The 18,949-nt window shown below is 37.8% G+C and overlaps 3 protein-coding genes across 5 annotated transcripts in view; 1 reads left to right on the top strand and 2 right to left on the bottom strand.

Moving 5' to 3' along the window:
* Positions 1-2,770: 2,770 nt before the first annotated feature.
* On the bottom strand, positions 2,771-5,281 carry LOC135102384 (uncharacterized). The gene is made up of 4 exons (XM_064007566.1): positions 5,155-5,281; positions 4,692-4,830; positions 4,190-4,318; positions 2,771-3,049 (listed from the first exon to the last, which is right to left on the bottom strand). The coding sequence occupies exons 2-4, from the start codon at positions 4,760-4,762 to the stop codon at positions 2,917-2,919; spliced, it is 333 nt and encodes a 110-aa protein (XP_063863636.1). The 5' UTR covers positions 4,763-4,830; positions 5,155-5,281; the 3' UTR covers positions 2,771-2,916.
* A 108-nt stretch (positions 5,282-5,389) lies between these two features.
* On the top strand, positions 5,390-17,153 carry LOC135102382 (ATP-dependent RNA helicase DDX24-like). Its single transcript, XM_064007550.1, has 11 exons — positions 5,390-5,523; positions 6,432-6,664; positions 7,106-7,468; positions 7,906-8,382; positions 9,189-9,379; positions 9,881-10,061; positions 10,405-10,545; positions 14,262-14,390; positions 14,946-15,107; positions 15,686-15,972; positions 16,397-17,153. The coding sequence occupies exons 2-11, from the start codon at positions 6,461-6,463 to the stop codon at positions 16,776-16,778; spliced, it is 2,517 nt and encodes an 838-aa protein (XP_063863620.1). The 5' UTR covers positions 5,390-5,523; positions 6,432-6,460; the 3' UTR covers positions 16,779-17,153.
* The window catches only part of LOC135102375 (pyruvate dehydrogenase phosphatase regulatory subunit, mitochondrial-like), a 24,556-nt gene continuing 22,411 nt past the window's right edge, over positions 16,805-18,949 (bottom strand). For all 3 annotated transcript variants that reach the window (XM_064007514.1, XM_064007535.1, XM_064007524.1), the window contains 2 exons: positions 18,608-18,783; positions 16,805-18,374 (listed from right to left, as the gene is read on the bottom strand). In XM_064007514.1, the coding sequence (XP_063863584.1) occupies positions 18,146-18,374; positions 18,608-18,783 (405 nt within the window). In that variant the 3' untranslated portion in view covers positions 16,805-18,145. The remainder of the gene's footprint in view (positions 18,375-18,607; positions 18,784-18,949) is intronic.

Here is an 18,949-nt window from a genome sequence, read left to right as displayed (position 1 = left end):
TACTCATAAAATCGATTAAAATTCCCGCGTGAGGTTTACTTTGTTCCCTCGCCACCAGAGCGCACTGCTTCACGCCACCCGCGGCCCACTGCACTGTCTTTACTCAGTGACTCAGTCCTGCGTGTGCACTGTTTATCGCCTGACGCCTTCATCATGCCTAAAGTTGTAGAAAAGAGGAAGCGTATTGTGCTTACACTTAAGCAGCTGATCAGATCAGCTGCTGATTAAGATCAGCTGATCTTTGTTATGGTAAGATGCGTGAGTATAGGGTGGTGATTGTGGACATAATTTCACTTCTATTCAAGTATCCGGATATTCAAGTATCCGGCATGTCGGCGGTCCCGTTGATGCCGGATAAGAGGGATTTTACTGTACTTGTTCATTCTCCTTGTGTGGTGCTTTACTTGACCAATATGGTGAATGTAAGGGTGAACATAAGGGTGAATGGTCCAATTGCAAAAGGACCCTTAATTAATCCCAATGCAATAACAAATTAACATATGTAATTTTACAAGTATTTCACAAGTAATACAGTTCACATGAAGGCATTAGGGCAACACATTAATTAGTTATCAAATCACTATGCACATGTGTCCAACAAATATAAATAAACTACTAGCTAACAAGCTATGGTGATTATTACCTGAGCTGTAAAGACCCTTCTGAGTCCCATAAAACTCACATAAATGTTTAATTATGTAATTATGAACTTAATCTGTGTTGAAATACCACAAAACTCAAAATATCACAAGTAACAATTCTGGGTGTAGTGTAAAGTAACAAATACAATAAGAGGCAATAACATTAACAAAAAACAACAAGGTACTGACTACAGTTACACTTTCCTAATATATTCTTAAATAAAACTATTACAAATACAATAGGTGAACACTTACCAATCTCTGGCGCTCACAGGGTATAAAGGAATCGTTACAGGTATAAATCCAAAAGGTGTGCACAGCTGCTATACCACAGACAGACTGCTGGCTTTACCTCCCTCCCTGAGCTACCTTCCTTCAGTACCCCACTAGAGTGTGCCATACACTTGGCCTATTTAAATGAGTTAACACTCACTATTCCTAAGTAGTTACAATATGAAACAAGCAATATACAGAGATAATTAATTTGTCAAATAACCATTACCAAACACCATGTGTTACACCATTTTTAATCCCATCCATGTAATTACTTATTCCTGGATTTTACATATGTATCTCTTTTGTTCCTAGTCATTCTTAAAACTTTCAATCACTCCTTGTTCCATTCTTACCATTGAAATTCCGTAAAGTCACTTTGAAACACAACCAGTAACCTTCTTGAGTGAGGTAGAGCCTTCTCTCTACCCATAACTATGCTTTTTTTTTTTTTATGTAGGACACTGGCCAAGGGCAGCAAAAATCCAATAAAAAAATATGCCCAATGAAAATCAAAGCCCCATAAAAGGGTCAAAGCAGTGGTAAAAAATTGATGAATAAATGTCTTGAAACCTCCCTCTTGAAGGAATTCAAGTCATAGGAAGGTGGAAATACAGAAGCAGGCAGGGAGTTCCAGAGTTTACCAGAGAAAGGGATGAATGATTGAGAATACTGGTTAACTCTTGGATTAGAGAGGTGGACAGAAGCACTGTCTTCACCACAAGTCATTGGTGGCTAGTAAGGCGAACAGCCTTACTAGCCCTTGTCTCTCTTTTCTAACAGCCCTTGTCTCTCTTTCAGGAGAGATGAGTCATTTTCTGCATCAATAACAAAATTTTGAAGAAAAAATAAATAAATAAAAATAAAGGCACACTGCTGATGGACACATGGCTCCCCACTGGTTCTATTTCAGAAGATGTATTGATGAGAATCAAGAGATACACCATAAAAAGGTGGGGTGAACTATCTAGAATTATTCCCAAACTAATCTTTCACTCTGTGCAGGTTGAGGAAAAATAACTTATATGTATATATATACTTTTTATTCTAAAACATCAGCACTGTGTAAAAATATATGCTGTGGATGAGCCTTGAAGACTGACATGATTTAAGATTGGCAACAATAATGATCTAATCTTTAAAATGGACTATTGTGACTGCGGTAAAGACATTGCATCTTAGCAAGTGCTGCTGGTTACTTCTGAAAAAAGAAAAGGGGAAAATTGCAGGACTACCAACTAATACTGGACAATGGTTAGCTGTTTAGTTGAATTAGGACATTAGGACAGGCTATATCTTTTATTTCAATGAACATGAAGAGTTCTGGATATGTACTGTGGACCTGGATACTACAGTGTGTGACGTGAGGGCTATGGTCTTGAGTGGCTTAATTACATGCTTATCAAAAGGTAAACCAAAGACTGCACAATATTCTGGGATAGACATCACCTTAATGACACTTCACATTTCTCTTGTTTGATGATCACTACTTGTACAATTTTCTACACACTTGTGATATATCTAGGTCATACACAGGAGGAACATCATATTCATTAGCTTGTGGGTAGTCCTCCAACTTGATTGATTTACTATCAGTTATGTTCTGTAAATCATGAGGTGGTGACACCAACATAAAGTTGATTGCTGGATAAACAAAAAATACAAATACTAATAACAATGTTATTATTACACTAGGGAGAGCTAATGCCCAGTAAGGCTGAGGAACATATGTGAGTCCAAAAGAAGCCAAATAGGCATGAGGCACAAAGGCCCACACAATGTAGCAAGCAATTCCTGACCAACCCAGCAAGTACAGAACAAAACCATAATATGATCGACCAGGGGAGGGAGCAGGTGTATGTTCTCCCATGTTGTCTTTGTACACCTCAAATAAGAGTAAATATCTTCAAATTATAAATGCAATTAGACAGCCAAATATTACAAAGATTTATACTTTCTGTCACAAACAGTAAATATCAATAAATCTAGTAGATCTTTGTCATTACACACATACTTTTTTACTCTGTTGCACTGGTGGGCCAAACTGATTTACAGTCTTTGTCACAAGATGTAAAAGGTCCATAAAAGAAGACACTGCTGTTCTTAGTTGCCGAACATCTGGTGATCTGATCTCTCTGGAGAATAAACATTTCTGATAACAAATTAATGTCACCTTAAAGTATACAAATAAGAATGATGCATAATAATGTGAAATCTTACAAAACTCTGAAATTTCATAAACATATTACACGTGTAAATTTCTTTAAGTTCTGATACAGAAGATGTCACATCCACTTATTTTTAATTCCTGTAATGAAAAGTCATGCACACATATTTTCTGCTCTTTTTTTCCTATCCTTTTGTTTCTTTGGTGTCTAGTTTTGAGGGAAGTGAGTTATGTGATACAAGTTTGAGTGATAAATAGTGGACAGTGAGAATGATGTGTATGATAGTTTGCTGTGTCTAATAAGGTGAAAGCAATGATACATGGAGAAGAAAAACATAACATCTTGTTCTACAATTGCCTAACTTCCTTCTCATTGTCAACCATTCTCTCTCTCTCTCTCTCTCTCTCTCTCTCTCTCTCTCTCTCTTTTGTGTGCTCAAACCATTTCAGAGTAGTGCTTTTCACCACATCCAACATTTCATTACTCATTCTTTGCCAATTACTAGACAAATCAAGTCTTTTGAGCCCACTTTTATCAATCTCAATACCCTATTTTCTCATACCACAGGCATCTCCCAACTTAAGTCCTTTGCTTGAATGTTTGATATTCAACTTGAAGTTTCATGTCCTTGTGTCACCTGATTATGTTATTGTTGGTACAATTTTGTTATTCCAAAAGGCTTCTTTTTATTTCCATGCTCATTGTCCTGTTTGCCATGAGTCCTTCCTTGCACAGGTCTCTATCTTGTCCCTCCTTTCATACTTCAGTATTTGGATAGGGAAGAACCAAGATATTTAAACTCTTTCATCTCTTTCACAATCCTTGCTTTCCCTTCTCTACTCAGCATATACACAAGCTGAACAGCCATGATGACACAACACGCCTGTCTCCACAATTCTTTGTAACTATTAACTTTGGCACACACACACACACACACATTTATATGAGATGATTTCACTTCATTAAAAACTTTCCACATATACTTTAAAGACTTAATATATCCCAAATCATCTAATCTGCTCTGAATTTATGATGGAGTGAATTGAGAATAGAAGATTTCAAAACATTAATAAAACATTTCACACATAAATAAATGAGATAACTTACACACATAAGATATTTTCCTTGATGGAGAAAACTTTTGATGATCCGCTTCTCTTTGGTTCTCTGTCCACTTGCAGGCTGTTGCGTACCACTTCAGCTTCTCTTTGAGAACTGTATGGTATCTCTATCTTACTGAGACACTGTCAAGGACTGTAGCAATCTGAGGTTTGTGCAAGCTTTACTACAGTAGAAATGATCATATAAACTATACTGGCATATCTAAGCCTCTGTTGGAGCTGTAATATATGAAGGTCAATAGTACACCACATCAATGAGTTCTTTACTTAGGGTTCAGTAAGAGCCTCACCTGTATTGCATTTCCCACTATACAGTATATAACAGATGGAAAAGTCGATAACTACTGAACTAGTTCAGTAAGTCTGATACATTACTGTCTAAAATAAAAAGAAGAGAAAGAAAAGGGTGGCACATGAGCACAAGAAGAAATTCAGGTGGTGTGAATAGAAATAAATGTAAATACCAACTGGATTGAAAAAAAGGATACACCACTGCTGGTGGCTGATGAGTTTTAGTCACTACTACTTCCATAGCATCTGATACATCATTGTCTTCCATGAGTATGTATCAAAATTTTATGCTTTGCAACCTATATCTTGTAAATTTGTTTGGCTGTAGATGGTGACCTGAAAAAAAATAAAAATAAATAAATAAAAAAATTACACATTGGTGTAAAAAAAAAACAAAAAAAAACATATACCATACTAGGTATTGCGTTTGCATGTACTTGTACATGCATGTACTTTACTTGTACATGGAAGTTAATGACTTCCATTCACTTTTGCGACTACTGCTGGAAGTTGCCGCTAACCTGTCCGGAGCAGTGGCAACTTTAGCTGAGAGAGAGAGAGAGAGAGAGAGAGAGAGAGAGAGAGAGAGAGAGAGAGAGAGAGAGAGAGAGAGAGAGAGAGAGAGATTATCTAAGAAAAGTTATTAAATTAACTGCTTACAGCAGGCAGCCACCGGAGACCATGAGGCGGCTGACGGATACACCACCCTCACTCTGAAATACCCAAATAAATAATGGGGAGTACGAGCTTAAATTATACTCCTACTCTACACAATAGTGCTTATGATATAAAATGGGATAACAATAATAGTTATTATTATTATTGATCGGATGATATTGCACTCATACAGGGAAATGACGGACAATTATTAACATATTTTGGAAGTAGTATAGGATCGTAGTGGATCAGGTCCGAACAACAACACACGTGGTACTACGGTGGTAATGCCAACATTGCCTCCACTCCACAGCCAGCACCATAGCCAAGGCTCAGGCGCCTGTATATAGCCACTGCGACTTTGAACTGCAGGTATCTAGCCAAGGAACATGGTTATTTATAAGTTCATAAGCCATGAGAATCCTTAATGTAATTAAAACTGAATATTTATGGTGAAAATGTATAGTAGTACCCTGACTAATGTAATCTGAATCACTATATCAGCTCAAATTTTTGAACAGGTTAAGATTAGTTAGGTCATGAGGCCCCACCTGGAGGTCTGGATGGGTATGAAGTGCATTGGTGTGATCCATGGATCCTAGAGAATCTACTGTGAAGATGAAACTGTTGGTGACAGCTGATGTGTCAAAGTAGCACTGCTGCGATCTGTTATTTAATATTAAGAGTGAATGGACCAGGAGTTTTGTGATGACTTGAAGTTTTACGAGACTCATTGCTTATGAAATATAAAAATCAAATTACAATACATGTTTTGTATTCGCTATGCCAGAGAATGACTGAAAGTACTATGGAAATCTGACAAGAATATAAGATTTTTATATTCAAGCATTCTGTGACTGTGGTGCTCATCCAGCCAACAACAATGCCAAGTCCTTTTTAGCCAATGTTCTGGCCAAATCTGTGTGTGAGGCTGGCTCTAACTACCTCTCATAAATCAAGGGAGAGTTTGTCACATTTTTTTTTTTTTTCCTGTTAGATTTACAATGATATTATGTCTTAGGGCATTTTTGTTGACAGAGTATTTGGTCAGTTTTTTTTTTTTTTTTCTTTTTTTTTATGAAGCATATTCTCGTATGGATGTGATCATGGACCAGATTAAAATTTAGTGCAACACTGTAGCACATATTGGGACAGACATGTTAAAAGCAGAACTAAGAATGTATACTTTGACTTTTGAAACCTGTTAATATTATTTTGATGGGACTGCATTTTACTAACATTATTTGGAATATATTTGTAAATGCATTTAATTTTTTCAGAATCAGGTCAGTAAGTTAAAGGTGGAGAAATGGGGAAAAAGCAGAAGAAAGGATCCAAGAGAATAGTTGAAGGGAAAACAAAAGCCCCTCTTCTCTCTGCTCCATTTGAAGCTTCCCATGAGTTTGAAGGCCTTGCTGGCTTTGAGGAGGTGTCAACATGTACACTAATTAAGAGAAGCAGGCATGGAGAGATCAGGAGAGAAATGTGGAAAGATGGAAAAATAGTGAAAAAGGTAAATCTGAAGCATGATCAGGTAGCAAATCCATATATATTCAGAATTATTTCTTCAAATAAAGTTTTACCTTCCATTGTTTATAGCTGTTGATAAGAAATAAAAAGTTAGAAGGGTTATGTAGCTGTTGATAAAATAGAATATTAACAGATGGTAAAGTTATTTGAGTAATGTTTGAGGGAATAGTAAACTATTAAGGGAAAGAAATTAATGGTACTAGATGTCAAGAATAAGTAATTGAAATGTGCTAATGAATGTAAAGCATGTGTGAGATTGTCATGTACAGATTTCTATTTTTTTTCATGTGTTCTCATTTTTATGATTCATTTTATAAATCTCATACATGTAAAAAAAAAAAGATAGTAATATCTGTAAGAAATATACACATTTTATTATAATGTTACTTGTATGTAGGGATATTAGAATGCTTTAATATTTCAGAAAAATAAAAAGAAAAGGAAACATCAAGGTGAAACTTCTGAAAATGCAGAGTCTGTGAATGAAAAGAAAAACAGTGAAAGTGATGGTGAATTAGAACACACGGCTGCCATCAGTGAGGCGTCAGCAGGATGTGATGAAGAGCCAAGTGTAAAGACTTCAGCAAAGAAGAGAAAGAAGCAGAATAAATCACAGAAAGACTCTAAACCTGCAAAGAAGGTTCGTTATGACAGCACAACATACCATGGGGCCAGGCAGGGTGGCATTGACAAAGTGGATGTATCTGCCTGGAAGGAGGTGTTTGCCCCACCACCAGTGCTGGAAGCCCTGGCAGAGCTGGGATTTTCTCAACCTACTGAAATTCAGGTAATGTGAATAAATTTATTTAACTTGCTCCATCTCTCTCTCTCTCTCTCTCTCTCTCTCTCTCTCTCTCTCTCTCTCTCTCTCTCTCTCTCTCTCTCTCTCTCTCTCTCTCTCTCTCTCTCTCTCTCTCTCTCTCTCTCTCTCATCTTTTTTTCTTTGGGGAGGTTTAGATGGTCACCTCCTGTCTGTGATCACACAGGCAGAATTTTTTGAGCAATACCTTTGCAGAGGTTCATGCTACCCCACCTTGAGTTCTCCAATGTGATTACTGTGTTGAAAATAGGGTTGATAGGAAGCTTGTGGGTATTCTTTGACCACTCAGTGATAGCTTAAAAATTACCAGCTTTTTGGCATGAATTTGGGTCACCAAGATCACATTTGAGCACTGATCACTCAGGCACTGGTTGGATATTGATGATGCCACTTTCTTATTTCAGAAACTGGTTCTCCCTGCTGCAATCCGGGATCGTATGGACATAATTGGAGCAGCTGAAACTGGAAGTGGAAAAACACTTGCCTTTGGAATTCCAATCATTCATGGCATTCTTGCTGATAAACAGCATGAGGCTGAAAATCCACACGAAGAAGTAGCTGATAGTGGTGTAGAGGACAGTGAACATGAAGATGATGAAAGCAAAGAGGAGAATTATCAGACAAGTGATTCTGAAGAAGATGAAGAAACTGTTGAGGAGGACATTATTGAGAATGTATCCAGCGAATTAGATGATCATATTGATGAGAATGTCTCAGATACAGAAGATATAAATGACATGAGTGAAGAATTAGGCTGTGTTAAAGTTATAGATAATGCAGACTTTAGTTTTATGGAAGAAGAAAGGAAAGAGCCAGTGAGGGACTCCACCAAGAAACTCAGAGCTCTAATAGTAACACCAACCAGGGAGCTTGCAATTCAGGTAAAGATTTTAAATATTTATTTATTTGATTTATTTTTCATGTAGGAGGGGCATCAGCAAAGGGCAATATATATATATATATATATATATATATATATATATATATATATATATATATATATATATATATATATATATATATATATATATATATACAGACGTACCTTGGTACTCGACCATAATCCGTTCTGAGGTGGTGGTCGAGCACCGATTTCTTCGAACACCGAAACCAATTTTCCCATAAGAAATAATGGAAAGTCTGGGGAAGAAATACTCGAACAAACTGCGTACGTCTTACTCCGCTGGCGGTCTGAGTCGAACTGACGCTTACCCGCTGGCCAAGAAGGGCCGAGGAGTGTGTTCGGGTCGACTCGGCTAGTTGAGTACCGAAAATCTGTTCGAGGTCCGATGCATTTTCTACTCGAATTTTTTGGTCGAGCACCGATTTGGTCGAGTAAAGAGGCGGTCGAGTACCGAGGTACGACTGTGTATATATATATATATATATATATATATATATATATATATAAGGGCCCACTGAAGTGCCAGTTCTCAAACAGAGTCAGTACATTGAAGTGTGCTTTTGAAATTTTGAAAATGTTGAAAACTATTGAAATTATGTTAATATTAATAAAAAAAAATATCCTTCTGTTATGAGCATATAAAATATGGTGAGGTGTACAAATGTGAGTGAATGGTTACTATGTTATATTATGGTATTATTTATTGCATGCATGTAATTGAAATTATTTTTCTTTATGTATTTAAGTGATTTATATACATTTATATTTATTTGCTTCTTTCAGGTAAAGAGCCACTTGTGTGCTGTTCTAAGCCACACAGACATCACAGTAGCTGTGGTAATGGGGGGTGTGGCAACCCAGAAGCAGGAGCGGCTGTTGCGTCGTGGTCCTGATATTGTGGTGGGCACTCCGGGACGACTCTGGGAACTGATCCAGCAAGGCAATGAACATCTTAGCCAGACGTCCTCAGTAAAGTAAATATGTTATCATTAACATAAAGTTATATTAAATTTAACAACTTGTGCTCCTGAACAAGCATAATAAAATCTGATGTAGTTTGGTGCAGGTGAGCTGTGTTACATAAATGATTTGTGCCCCATAAAAATTACCTGTAAATTGAAAATTCACAAATTAATTTTGTATTTTCCCATGTAATGGTTGCTTTGACATTTTTATTTGTAAATACTAATTCTTTATTCATAACTTGACTGCAATCAGACATTTGTAAAGCATGATTTGCCTGTATATTATTGAATGTACCAGTAAGTCAGTCTTTAATTTCAGTATATACAATCAGTCAGATGACTGTCTTAGTGGATGAGCTTGTGATAGGCAGAAACAGACCAAAATATTTCTGAAAAATTCCTAGAGCAAAAGCCATATACCTCCGTTCTTTGAATTCCTCTTATACTTTTCACTAGCAGGAATTTTTGGAAATGGATGAGTGATGCTTTACAATTGAATTTTTCTGGCAGGTACTTAGCAATTGATGAAACTGATCGGATGGTTGAGCAAGGACATTTTCAAGAGTTGACACAACTCTTGGAATTGATCAATAGCAACGAAACTGCCAAGCAACATCGACAGACATTTGTATTTTCAGCCACACTCACTATGGTCCACTCAACTCCTAAAAGAATGCAACTTAAGAAAAAGGTGACTTTCTTGTATAATCATTATAAACTATATATTGTTCTTGACATATTGCTGTACATTATGAGTGCTTAGCATAAGGATTATACTATTGGCATACTTATTATCTGTGCATCACTATCAGTCTTACGTTCCCCTTAGAGGTTGCGGCTATGACGTAACATTATTCTCATCCTTATAGGAATAATAACATAACTGCCTGTCCCCTTGCTTCATCAGAATCAGTGTAAAACACATGATCACTTTTACTTGTTCTCCAAGTCATTATAACCACTATTGTAATTGTTGTGTCATGTGAATATTAGCAAATTTCAGAAAATTATAAAGATATCTTCTTATATTGCAGGTGGCAAAGATGACTCCCAGTTGGAAGATAAGTCAGTTAGCAAAATTGATTGGGGTTAAACCACATCGCAAGGTTGTAGATGTTACTCGAAAAGTTGGAACAGCAGAGAGTTTAACAGAATCCAGGATCAACTGTACTAAGGTATTATAATTCTATAGCACTAAGTTGTTGCTTCAGTGGCAAAAGTGATGATTTGCTTTAGAATTCTTGTGAAAGAAGTATGATCACAGTGAGAGGTAAAAGTACTGATAACAGAGAAAACTTGGCTGAAGATGTGCTGGCAAGTAAAGATAAGAATTTAGTCAGTTCACTGAGTGTGTTAGCTGGTTATTTGATATTGTTCCCCTATTTACTGATGAAGAATAGCAGTAGACACCTGCCGAAACGATAATTACTCCCAGTGAGCTCTAAAGCACTGTTCAGGGGGTGCTGTGAACTTATCATTAAACCCAGCTGTGACCTCACTGAACATTTCCCTTTGTGTCACACAACACAAGGGGGCAGTCACAGCCTGCCCTCTAAAGACAACTCTCTTCCTCCACACAAAACTACAAGCACCTAATAACACACACACCCTTCACTCAAAAATTTTAAAATCATCATGGCGACTCCTACACCAGCCTCAGAGTCCCCATCTGGGGAGGGGACCATAAATGTCCCCAGGTCGGACTGCCTTTCTGTCTTGACACCCCCCTCAACTTTTTCTTCATTAACTTCTGCAACATTCGTGGTCTAAGATCTAATTTTCAATCTGTAGAACACCACCTCTCCTCTTGTAAACCTCATCTTCTTTTCCTCACTGAAACTCAGGTGTCTGAGGTAACTGACAGTAGCCCCTTTTCTGTTCCCTCCTACTTTCTCTATCCTCATTTTCGATCCAAAGCTGGATGCTGCGTTTATGTGCGCAATGACTTAACCTGCTCTCGACTTAACCTGCTCTCGTGCCCACGCTCTTGAATCTTCCGAGTTTTCCACCATCTGGCTACGACTACAGAGTCACTCTCATACTAAATTTATCTCTGCTGTATACCTCTCACCTAACTCCTCTGACTATAAGAAATTCTTTGACTACTTGACTTCCAAAGTGGAGCACATTCTGACCCTCTTCCCTTTCGCAGAGATCTCCATTCTTGGAGACTTCAATGTTCACCACCAGCTTTGGCTTTCCTCTCCCTTCACTGACCATCCTGGTGAACTAGCCTACAACTTTGCTATCCTCCATGACCTAGAGCAATTGGTACAGCACCTTACTCGTATTCCTGACCGTCTTGGAGATACGCCCAACATTCTTGACCTTTTCCTGACTTCTAATCCTTCTGCTTATGCTATCACCCTTTCTTCTCCGTTGGGCTCCTCCGATCACAGTCTCATATCTTTATCTTGTCCTATTGCTCCAATCCCTCCTCAGGATCCCCCTAAGCGAAGGTGCCTCTGGCGTTTTGCCTCTGCTAGTTGGGGAGACCTGAGGAGGTATTTTGCTGATTTTCCTTGGAATGACTACTGCTTCTGTGTCAGAGACCCATCTTTGTGTGCTGAGCGCATAACAGAGGTGATAGTGTCTGGCATGGAGGCGTACATTCCTCACTCTTTTTCTCGTCCTAAACCTTCTAAACCTTGGTTTAACACAGCTTGTTCTCGTGCTATACATGATAGAGAGGTGGCCCACAAAAGGTACTTAAGCCTTCCATCACCAGAATCTCATGCACTTTATATTTCTGCCTGGAACCATGCCAAGTCTGTTCTCCAACTAGCCAAAAACTCCTTCATTAACAGAAAATGTCAAAACCTTTCAAGATCTAACTCCCCTCGTGATTTCTGGCATCTAGCCAAAAATATCTCCAATAACTTTGCTTCTTCTTCTTTCCCTCCTCTATTTCAACCAGATGGCACCACTGCTATCACATCTATTTCTAAAGCTGAACTCTTCGCTCAAACCTTTACTAAAAACTCTACCTTGGACGATTCTGGACTTGTTCTTCCCTCTCCTCCACCCTCTGACTACTTCATGCCATGTATTAAAATTCTTCGCAATGATGTTTTCCATGCCCTCGCTGACCTAAACCCTCGGAAGGCTTATGGACCTGATGGGGTCCCTCCTATTGTTCTCTGAAACTGTGCCTCCGTGCTTGCACCCTGCCTAGTCAAGCTCTTTCAGCTCTGTCTGTCAACATCTACCTTTCCTTCTTGCTGGAAGTTTGCCTACATTCAACCTGTTCCTAAAAAGGATGACCGTTCTAATCCCTCAAACTACCGTCCTATTGCTTTAATTTCCTGCCTATCTAAAGTTTTTGAATCTATCCTCAACAGGAAGATTTTTAAACATCTATTACTTCATCGCCAGTATGGGTTCCGTCAAGGCCGCTCTACTGGTGATCTTCTGGCTTTCCTTACTGAGACTTGGTCATCCTCTTTTAGAGATTTTGGTGAAACTTTTGCTGTTGCCTTGGACATATCAAAAGCTTTTGATAGAGTCTGGCACAAAGCTTTGATTTCCAAACTACCCCCCCATGGTTTCTATCCTTCTTTCTGTAACTTCATCTCAAGTTTCCTTTCTGACTGTTCTATTGCTGCTGTGGTAGACGGTCACTGTTCTTCTAAATCTATTAACAGTGGTGTTCCTCAGGGTTCTGTCCTGTCACCCACTCTCTTCTTATTATTCATTAATGATCTAAACCAAACTTTTTGTCCTATCCACTCGTATGCTGATGATACCATCCTGCACTTTTCCACGTCTTTTCATAGACGTCCAACCTTTCAGGAGGTAAACATATCACGCAGGGAAGCCACAGAACACTTGACTTCCGATCTTTCTAAAATTTCTGATTGGGGCAGAGCAAACTTGGTATTGTTCAATGCCTCAAAAACTCAATTCCTCCATCTATCAACTCGACACAAACTTCCAGACAACTATCCCCTCTTCTTCAATGACACTCAACTGTCCCCCGCTTCTACACTGAACATCCTTGGTCTGTCCTTTACTTATAATCTGAACTGGAAACTTCACATCTCATCTCTAGCTAAAACAGCTTCTATGAAGTTAGGCGTTCTGAGACGTCTCCGCCAATTTTTCTCACCCCCCCCAGCTACTAACTCTGTACAAGGGCCTTATCCGTCCATGTATGGAGTATGCTTCACATGTCTGGGGAGGTTCCACTCATACTGCTCTACTAGACAGGGTGGAATCAAAAGCTTTTCGTCTCATCGACTCCTCTCCTCTAACTGACTGTCTTCAGCCTCTCTCTCACCGCCGCAATGTTGCATATCTAGCTGTCTTTTTACCGCTATTTTTATGCTAACTGCTCTTCTGATCTTGCTAACTGCATGCCTCCCCTCCTTCCGCGGCCTCGCTGCACAAGACTTTCTTCTTTCTCTCACCCCTATTCTGTTCACCTCTCTAATGCAAGAGTTAACCAGTATTCTCAATCATTCATCCCTTTCTCTGGTAAACTCTGGAACTCCCTGCCTGCTTCTGTATTTCCACCTTCTTATAACTTGAATTCCTTCAAGAGGGAGGCTTCAAGACACTTATTCATCAATTTTTGACCACTGCTTTGACCCTTTTATGGGACTGGCATTTCAGTGGGCATATTTTTTTATTGGATTTTTGTTGCCCTTGGCCAGTGTCCTTCCTACATAAAAAAAAAAAAAAAAAAAAAAAAAGTGAAAAATAAATATAAGTGCCATGATGATGTGAAAGGGCAAAAGGTATTATGTTAAACTTTGTGTATATGCATGGATGTGTAATTCTGAAATTGCCTTCAAGTCCTTTAATCTCTGTGATGTGTGGTTCAGTAATGTATCTGGTTACTTTATTAGAGTGGAGAGGGTAATAAATAATTTAATGCTTTTTCTTACAGGACCAGAAGGATCTCTATTTGTACTACTTTTTGAAGCGTTACCCTGGCCGCACTTTAGTTTTCTGTAACAGCATTGACTGTGTGCGCAGACTGCAGAACCTCTTCACTTTACTCCAGTGTCATCCTCAGGTACAATGCATATTCTCTTTGATCTTATATTTGAAGCTAAGTTTCACAAACACCTTAGGAAATGAAAATTTAAAAAATCTGGTGACATACGAGGCCAACAACTCCCTCTCCATCTCTTTTGTATCTTCTTAACTTGAATCCATCCACAACCCATTTTCACTTTTCTAATTAGCAAATGGTGATCAGCAAATTAAAACTGGAAATGGATGATGTCCTTAGTGAAGTTGATGTAGGAATGCTAGGTAGGGAGAAGCTGGGTTTTGTGAATGGTGATGGGAATGAGTAGAAACTACAACACTTTTTGCTTGCTGATAATTCTGTACTGGTAGGGGAGAGATTTAGATTGATGGTAAAGAAATTGTGAAGAGTGCATGAAAGAAGAGTGATTGATTGATATATCGGACCACAACAGTGGGATGATAAGGCACTATAAGGGTGAGTGAATAGAGAGGAAGTTGTGAATGAGTGAATGTGAGGCCACCTCAATAGGTTAGTCTCAAATTAGTGTTGAAACAAACATGATTTTAATTTTGCTTTTAATGTTTTCATTTTCAGTCTTTACATGCCTCGCTGCAACAAAAGCAACGTCTGAAGAGTTTAGAGCGTTTCTCTAAGAATCCTGAAGCTTTGCTGCTGGCCACAGATGTTGCAGCACGAGGCTTGGACATCCCCAACATTCAGCATGTCATTCACTACCAGGTTCCCAGAACAGCTGAGGTATAGTGTTTGTTGCAAATTCAATGTGTACATATAATTTTGATTATGTGTATACTATAGATAAAAAGTGTTTGATTTAATGATAAATGAGCATGCCATTTACCTCAGCTCTGAATATTTAAGATTAAACTAGTTTGCGGTACTGTAGTAGATTTCAGCAATACTTCCTTTGTCTAAGTACAATATACTAGTATAATGTAATCTGCTATGGGGAGGTCATTCTAGGTTGGATTTTTGGTTCAATTTGAATATAAAATATTTATATTTAAGGACAGTGTCTCCCTTAAAGAAGGAATAGCCGAATCTCTCATCTATTAGTGAAAAGACAAATTTCCTGATAAAATTATGTGTGGAGCATATTTGGTACAAATATAGTCTTTTCTGTCTTTTGTAATATCCCTGGAATACTGTAATCTCACATTGTACTTCTTATACTGCAATTTTCTTTTCTTGCAAATATTTTAATGAGCATGTATGTAAAATTGATTTAAAGTTATATTTAAAATGATGCATAACAGGAGTGAAGACAGTATAAGTTTTTTAGTTTAAAGATGGTAACTAGAATTATTGCTTTCCAGACCTATGTTCACCGGAGTGGCCGCACTGCACGAGCCCAGCAGGAAGGATTAAGTGTTCTCCTTATAGATTCTTCAGAAGTAAAAAAGTATCGTCAACTGTGTGCCACCTTGAATAGAGCCACAGACCTGCCTCCATTTCCAGTTGACTCAAGTATCATGAGTCAAGTGAAGCAGCGCCTTGACTTGGCTTGCACTGTTGAGACGATGGAACACAGGATGCGGAAAGCAAATGCTAATAATGATTGGTTTAGAAAAGCTGCAGAGGAGGCTGATATACTTATTGATGAGTGAGTAAATTTGGTTTATTTTATTTGTAAATTAATTCATTTTTAAGGGTGTAGTAGCATAGTCCATGAGACTATCCATTTCTCCTCTAGGGCTGGTGGGGCTCAATGATGTGTGTATGAAGGTGTGGTGCTTTGTCTGGGCCTTGGGGTTTGAGATTGCTGGCTTGGTATAGAGGGAGATAGAATTATTCTAAGTCTTGACTATAATTTGATCCTTCCTGAAGTTTTAATTGGAAATTTTATATCTAATGGTTGTTTTTATATTTTGTGTAACATACCCTCTAGATAATTGGTGGCTGGTGATCATAAATTTTTTTTTTTTTTACTTTTTCTTATTCAGTACTTTTATATTCAGCAATTTTTATATAAAATCATTAGGCTCTTCCTTTTAAAGTGCTTGATTCCTTGGATGCTTTTACAACAGGGACTTCCTAGACCCAGATGAAGAAAGAGAGAAATCCATGAAGATTGCTCAGGAGAAGCGAGAGCTGCAGAACAATCGTAAAGTGCTAATGAAGATGCTGTCAACACCATTCATGACTTCTGACTTCTCAGGGAAATACCCAACTCAGACAGGATCTCTTGTAACTTACAGTACTGGCATGAATTGTGACTCAAATACTGATCAAGAAAGTGGCAACTCAAGTAAGGCATTATCTGTAATGAAGAAGGAATCTAAAGAATTTCAAAAGCTTTTGAGTACTGTGAAACACAAGCCACCAAAGAAAAAAATAAACAAGAAAAAATTTAAAGGCTTTGAAAAGAGAAAATTAAAACAAAAGAAAAGTGTAGCTAATGACATCTAGATCCAGGCTGTAATAAAACATAGATACAATTTTATACTGACTAGATTTCTATTATCATACATTAATAACATCCTTGCACAGATGAGTCACTCTTATAACCACTGTTAACTATTAGAACAACGATAGTTATTATACAGATTCCTAAACAGACAAATACTGTAATATATTAGTAACATTGTTGTAAAGATGTTCTGCTTTAAATTTCCAGTAAAGTTAGAACAATTTCACCACATGTTCATTATAAACTTTGGGTTGTATGAGATAAGCCTCAGTGAAGGCCAATCATTATGTGCAAGTCATCCTCATGAATCATACTTTCTATGTAAACTTTATGTAATCCTTGTCACCATTAAAATCTAAAGTATGAGCACTAAAGAGTATTATTGTGTGTAAGTTATGGTGCAATATTTGCTCATCTTTCTTCATCTTGCTCACCATGTGATATTCATGTCTCTGATGTCTGCCTCCAAGAACTTCCCTTATAGGAGTGGCCACAGCAGTGAAGTCATCATCTCTCTCCTTCCAACATTCATATACTGTTTATCTATTTCAAGGGCAGCCTACCTCCAGCATTACAGTCTTCATCTGTACAAATGAACACTTCAAATCTCATTCATTCTTACAACACATCCAAACCATCCTGATGCTCCATGCAATCACTCCATTATCAGTTTCCTTCACCATTTCAATCGTGCTAAAATCCTCACCCATCCACATGGTTATCTCTATCCCATCTCATTTCCAGTCAATGCATTTACAATTGCTGAGCTGTATTGTATGTCCATGCCTGCAATGCATGTGTTCAAATAGGAAGAGCACAATTGTTTTTTGTATGAGAACAGCTGATGATACTAAAAGGAAAGGAAGGTCAATTGGAAGATGAAAGGATAGAGTAAAGAAGATGTGTGATAGAAGTGTTAGTTGAGGCCAAGTGCTTGAGCAAGCAGGAAAGGAATGTTTGGAAAGGCAGAAATGAGGCTCTCCTGTCATGGCCACCCTCTTGGGGAATGCTCCTAGAGCAAGTAAGGTGTCAGAGATACAGACAATTCTCATCATGTATCAATGTAAATATTTAAAAACTGCAGTGATATCACAGCTGTCTCAAACCTCACTTCTACAAAAATCCCAAGGCTTTTCCTTCATGGTCCATTCACCCTTGTCAACAATCATTAATGGACTTCAAGAACATAATATACTCCAGATTCATTCACTATTCCAAATCTCACATTTCTACAATTCATTCACTCTCCTGTTGGCTTTTTCATAATCATTATCATAATTTCTCTCTTGCTAATCCTTCAATAATCCTTTTACTTCTATTTACCTAAAACTTTCACTATGATATTCAGCATAAATTTTGTCCCCAATTACTTATGTGTCAAAATACCTCGTGCCTTGGGTCTGTATGATGAAATGCCATCCATTTTAACTTTTGGCATTTTGGGAGGTTGCAGAGAAGCTCGAGCTGCAACTCTTTTTCCTGCAATGTCAATTTCAAAATGAGAATTTTGTAGAATATATTCAGGCGTGACATTTTCCCTTTCATGATGCCTGACGAACCCAAGGCACACCATCTTGTTCAATGTAAAGCCAAATCTGAAAATATGAGAAAAGCATGGTAATTTCATAAAAATGAGATAATGTCCATTTAACATACTGTTCAACAATGATCTTAGTTAAGAGGCTTAAATTAGCATTTCATGAGTTGATTTTTAGAATGAATTTGTTTGGATTAGTGAATTACATTTTGGACCTGCTTTTGGTTTGGGCCATAAATGCAGCCCCTTGGAGAGTACACAGTGATTAACATAATGACTATGAATACTTACGCAGATGATGTTGTATTGCCAACATAGTGGTTGTTGCGATAAATAGGTTCACCTCCCCAAGGCCAAATGTCTACATCAGCGTCAAAACTGTCTTCTAGTACAAAATGAACCAACCTTCGTTTCAAGCCTTGAGTAGACTGCCTCATCAATGCAAATTTTCCTATGAAGTATTCTTTCTGAAATGTTCCAATATAATGTAACATATTATATTCATAATTCCTACAATGGGGAGTGTGAAATCTTTTCTCACCTAAATCCCTTTTAAGAACGATTTTAGTCTAATATAAAAGATACTTAGCAATACAGAAAGAAACATATTAGTACATAAATACTGTTTCAATA

The sequence above is a fragment of the Scylla paramamosain genome, chromosome 1 (genome assembly GCF_035594125.1).
Source record: "Scylla paramamosain isolate STU-SP2022 chromosome 1, ASM3559412v1, whole genome shotgun sequence".
Classification (NCBI taxonomy): domain Eukaryota; kingdom Metazoa; phylum Arthropoda; class Malacostraca; order Decapoda; family Portunidae; genus Scylla; species Scylla paramamosain.
Note: the sequence above shows the minus strand (reverse complement) of the source record. Positions and strands in the feature narration are given on the sequence as shown.

What these genes read in the sequence shown, in the direction of transcription:
- LOC135102382 (XM_064007550.1), top strand. Translation starts at nt 6,461, where the DNA reads ATGGGGAAAAAGCAGAAGAAAGGATCCAAGAGAATAGTTGAAGGGAAA. An exon ending in CCAGGATCAACTGTACTAAG is followed by an intron (nt 10,546 to 14,261) that starts GTATTATAATTC and finishes TTTTTCTTACAG; the next exon opens with GACCAGAAGGATCTCTATTT. An exon ending in TACTCCAGTGTCATCCTCAG is followed by an intron (nt 14,391 to 14,945) that starts GTACAATGCATA and finishes TTTCATTTTCAG; the next exon opens with TCTTTACATGCCTCGCTGCA.
- LOC135102384 (XM_064007566.1), bottom strand. Translation starts at nt 4,762, where the DNA reads ATGGAAGACAATGATGTATCAGATGCTATGGAAGTAGTAGTGACTAAA. An exon ending in CATCAGCCACCAGCAGTGGT is followed by an intron (nt 4,319 to 4,691) that starts GTATCCTTTTTT and finishes ACAGTGTCTCAG; the next exon opens with TAAGATAGAGATACCATACA. An exon ending in AAGGAAAATATCTTATGTGT is followed by an intron (nt 3,050 to 4,189) that starts GTAAGTTATCTC and finishes TTTATTCTCCAG; the next exon opens with AGAGATCAGATCACCAGATG.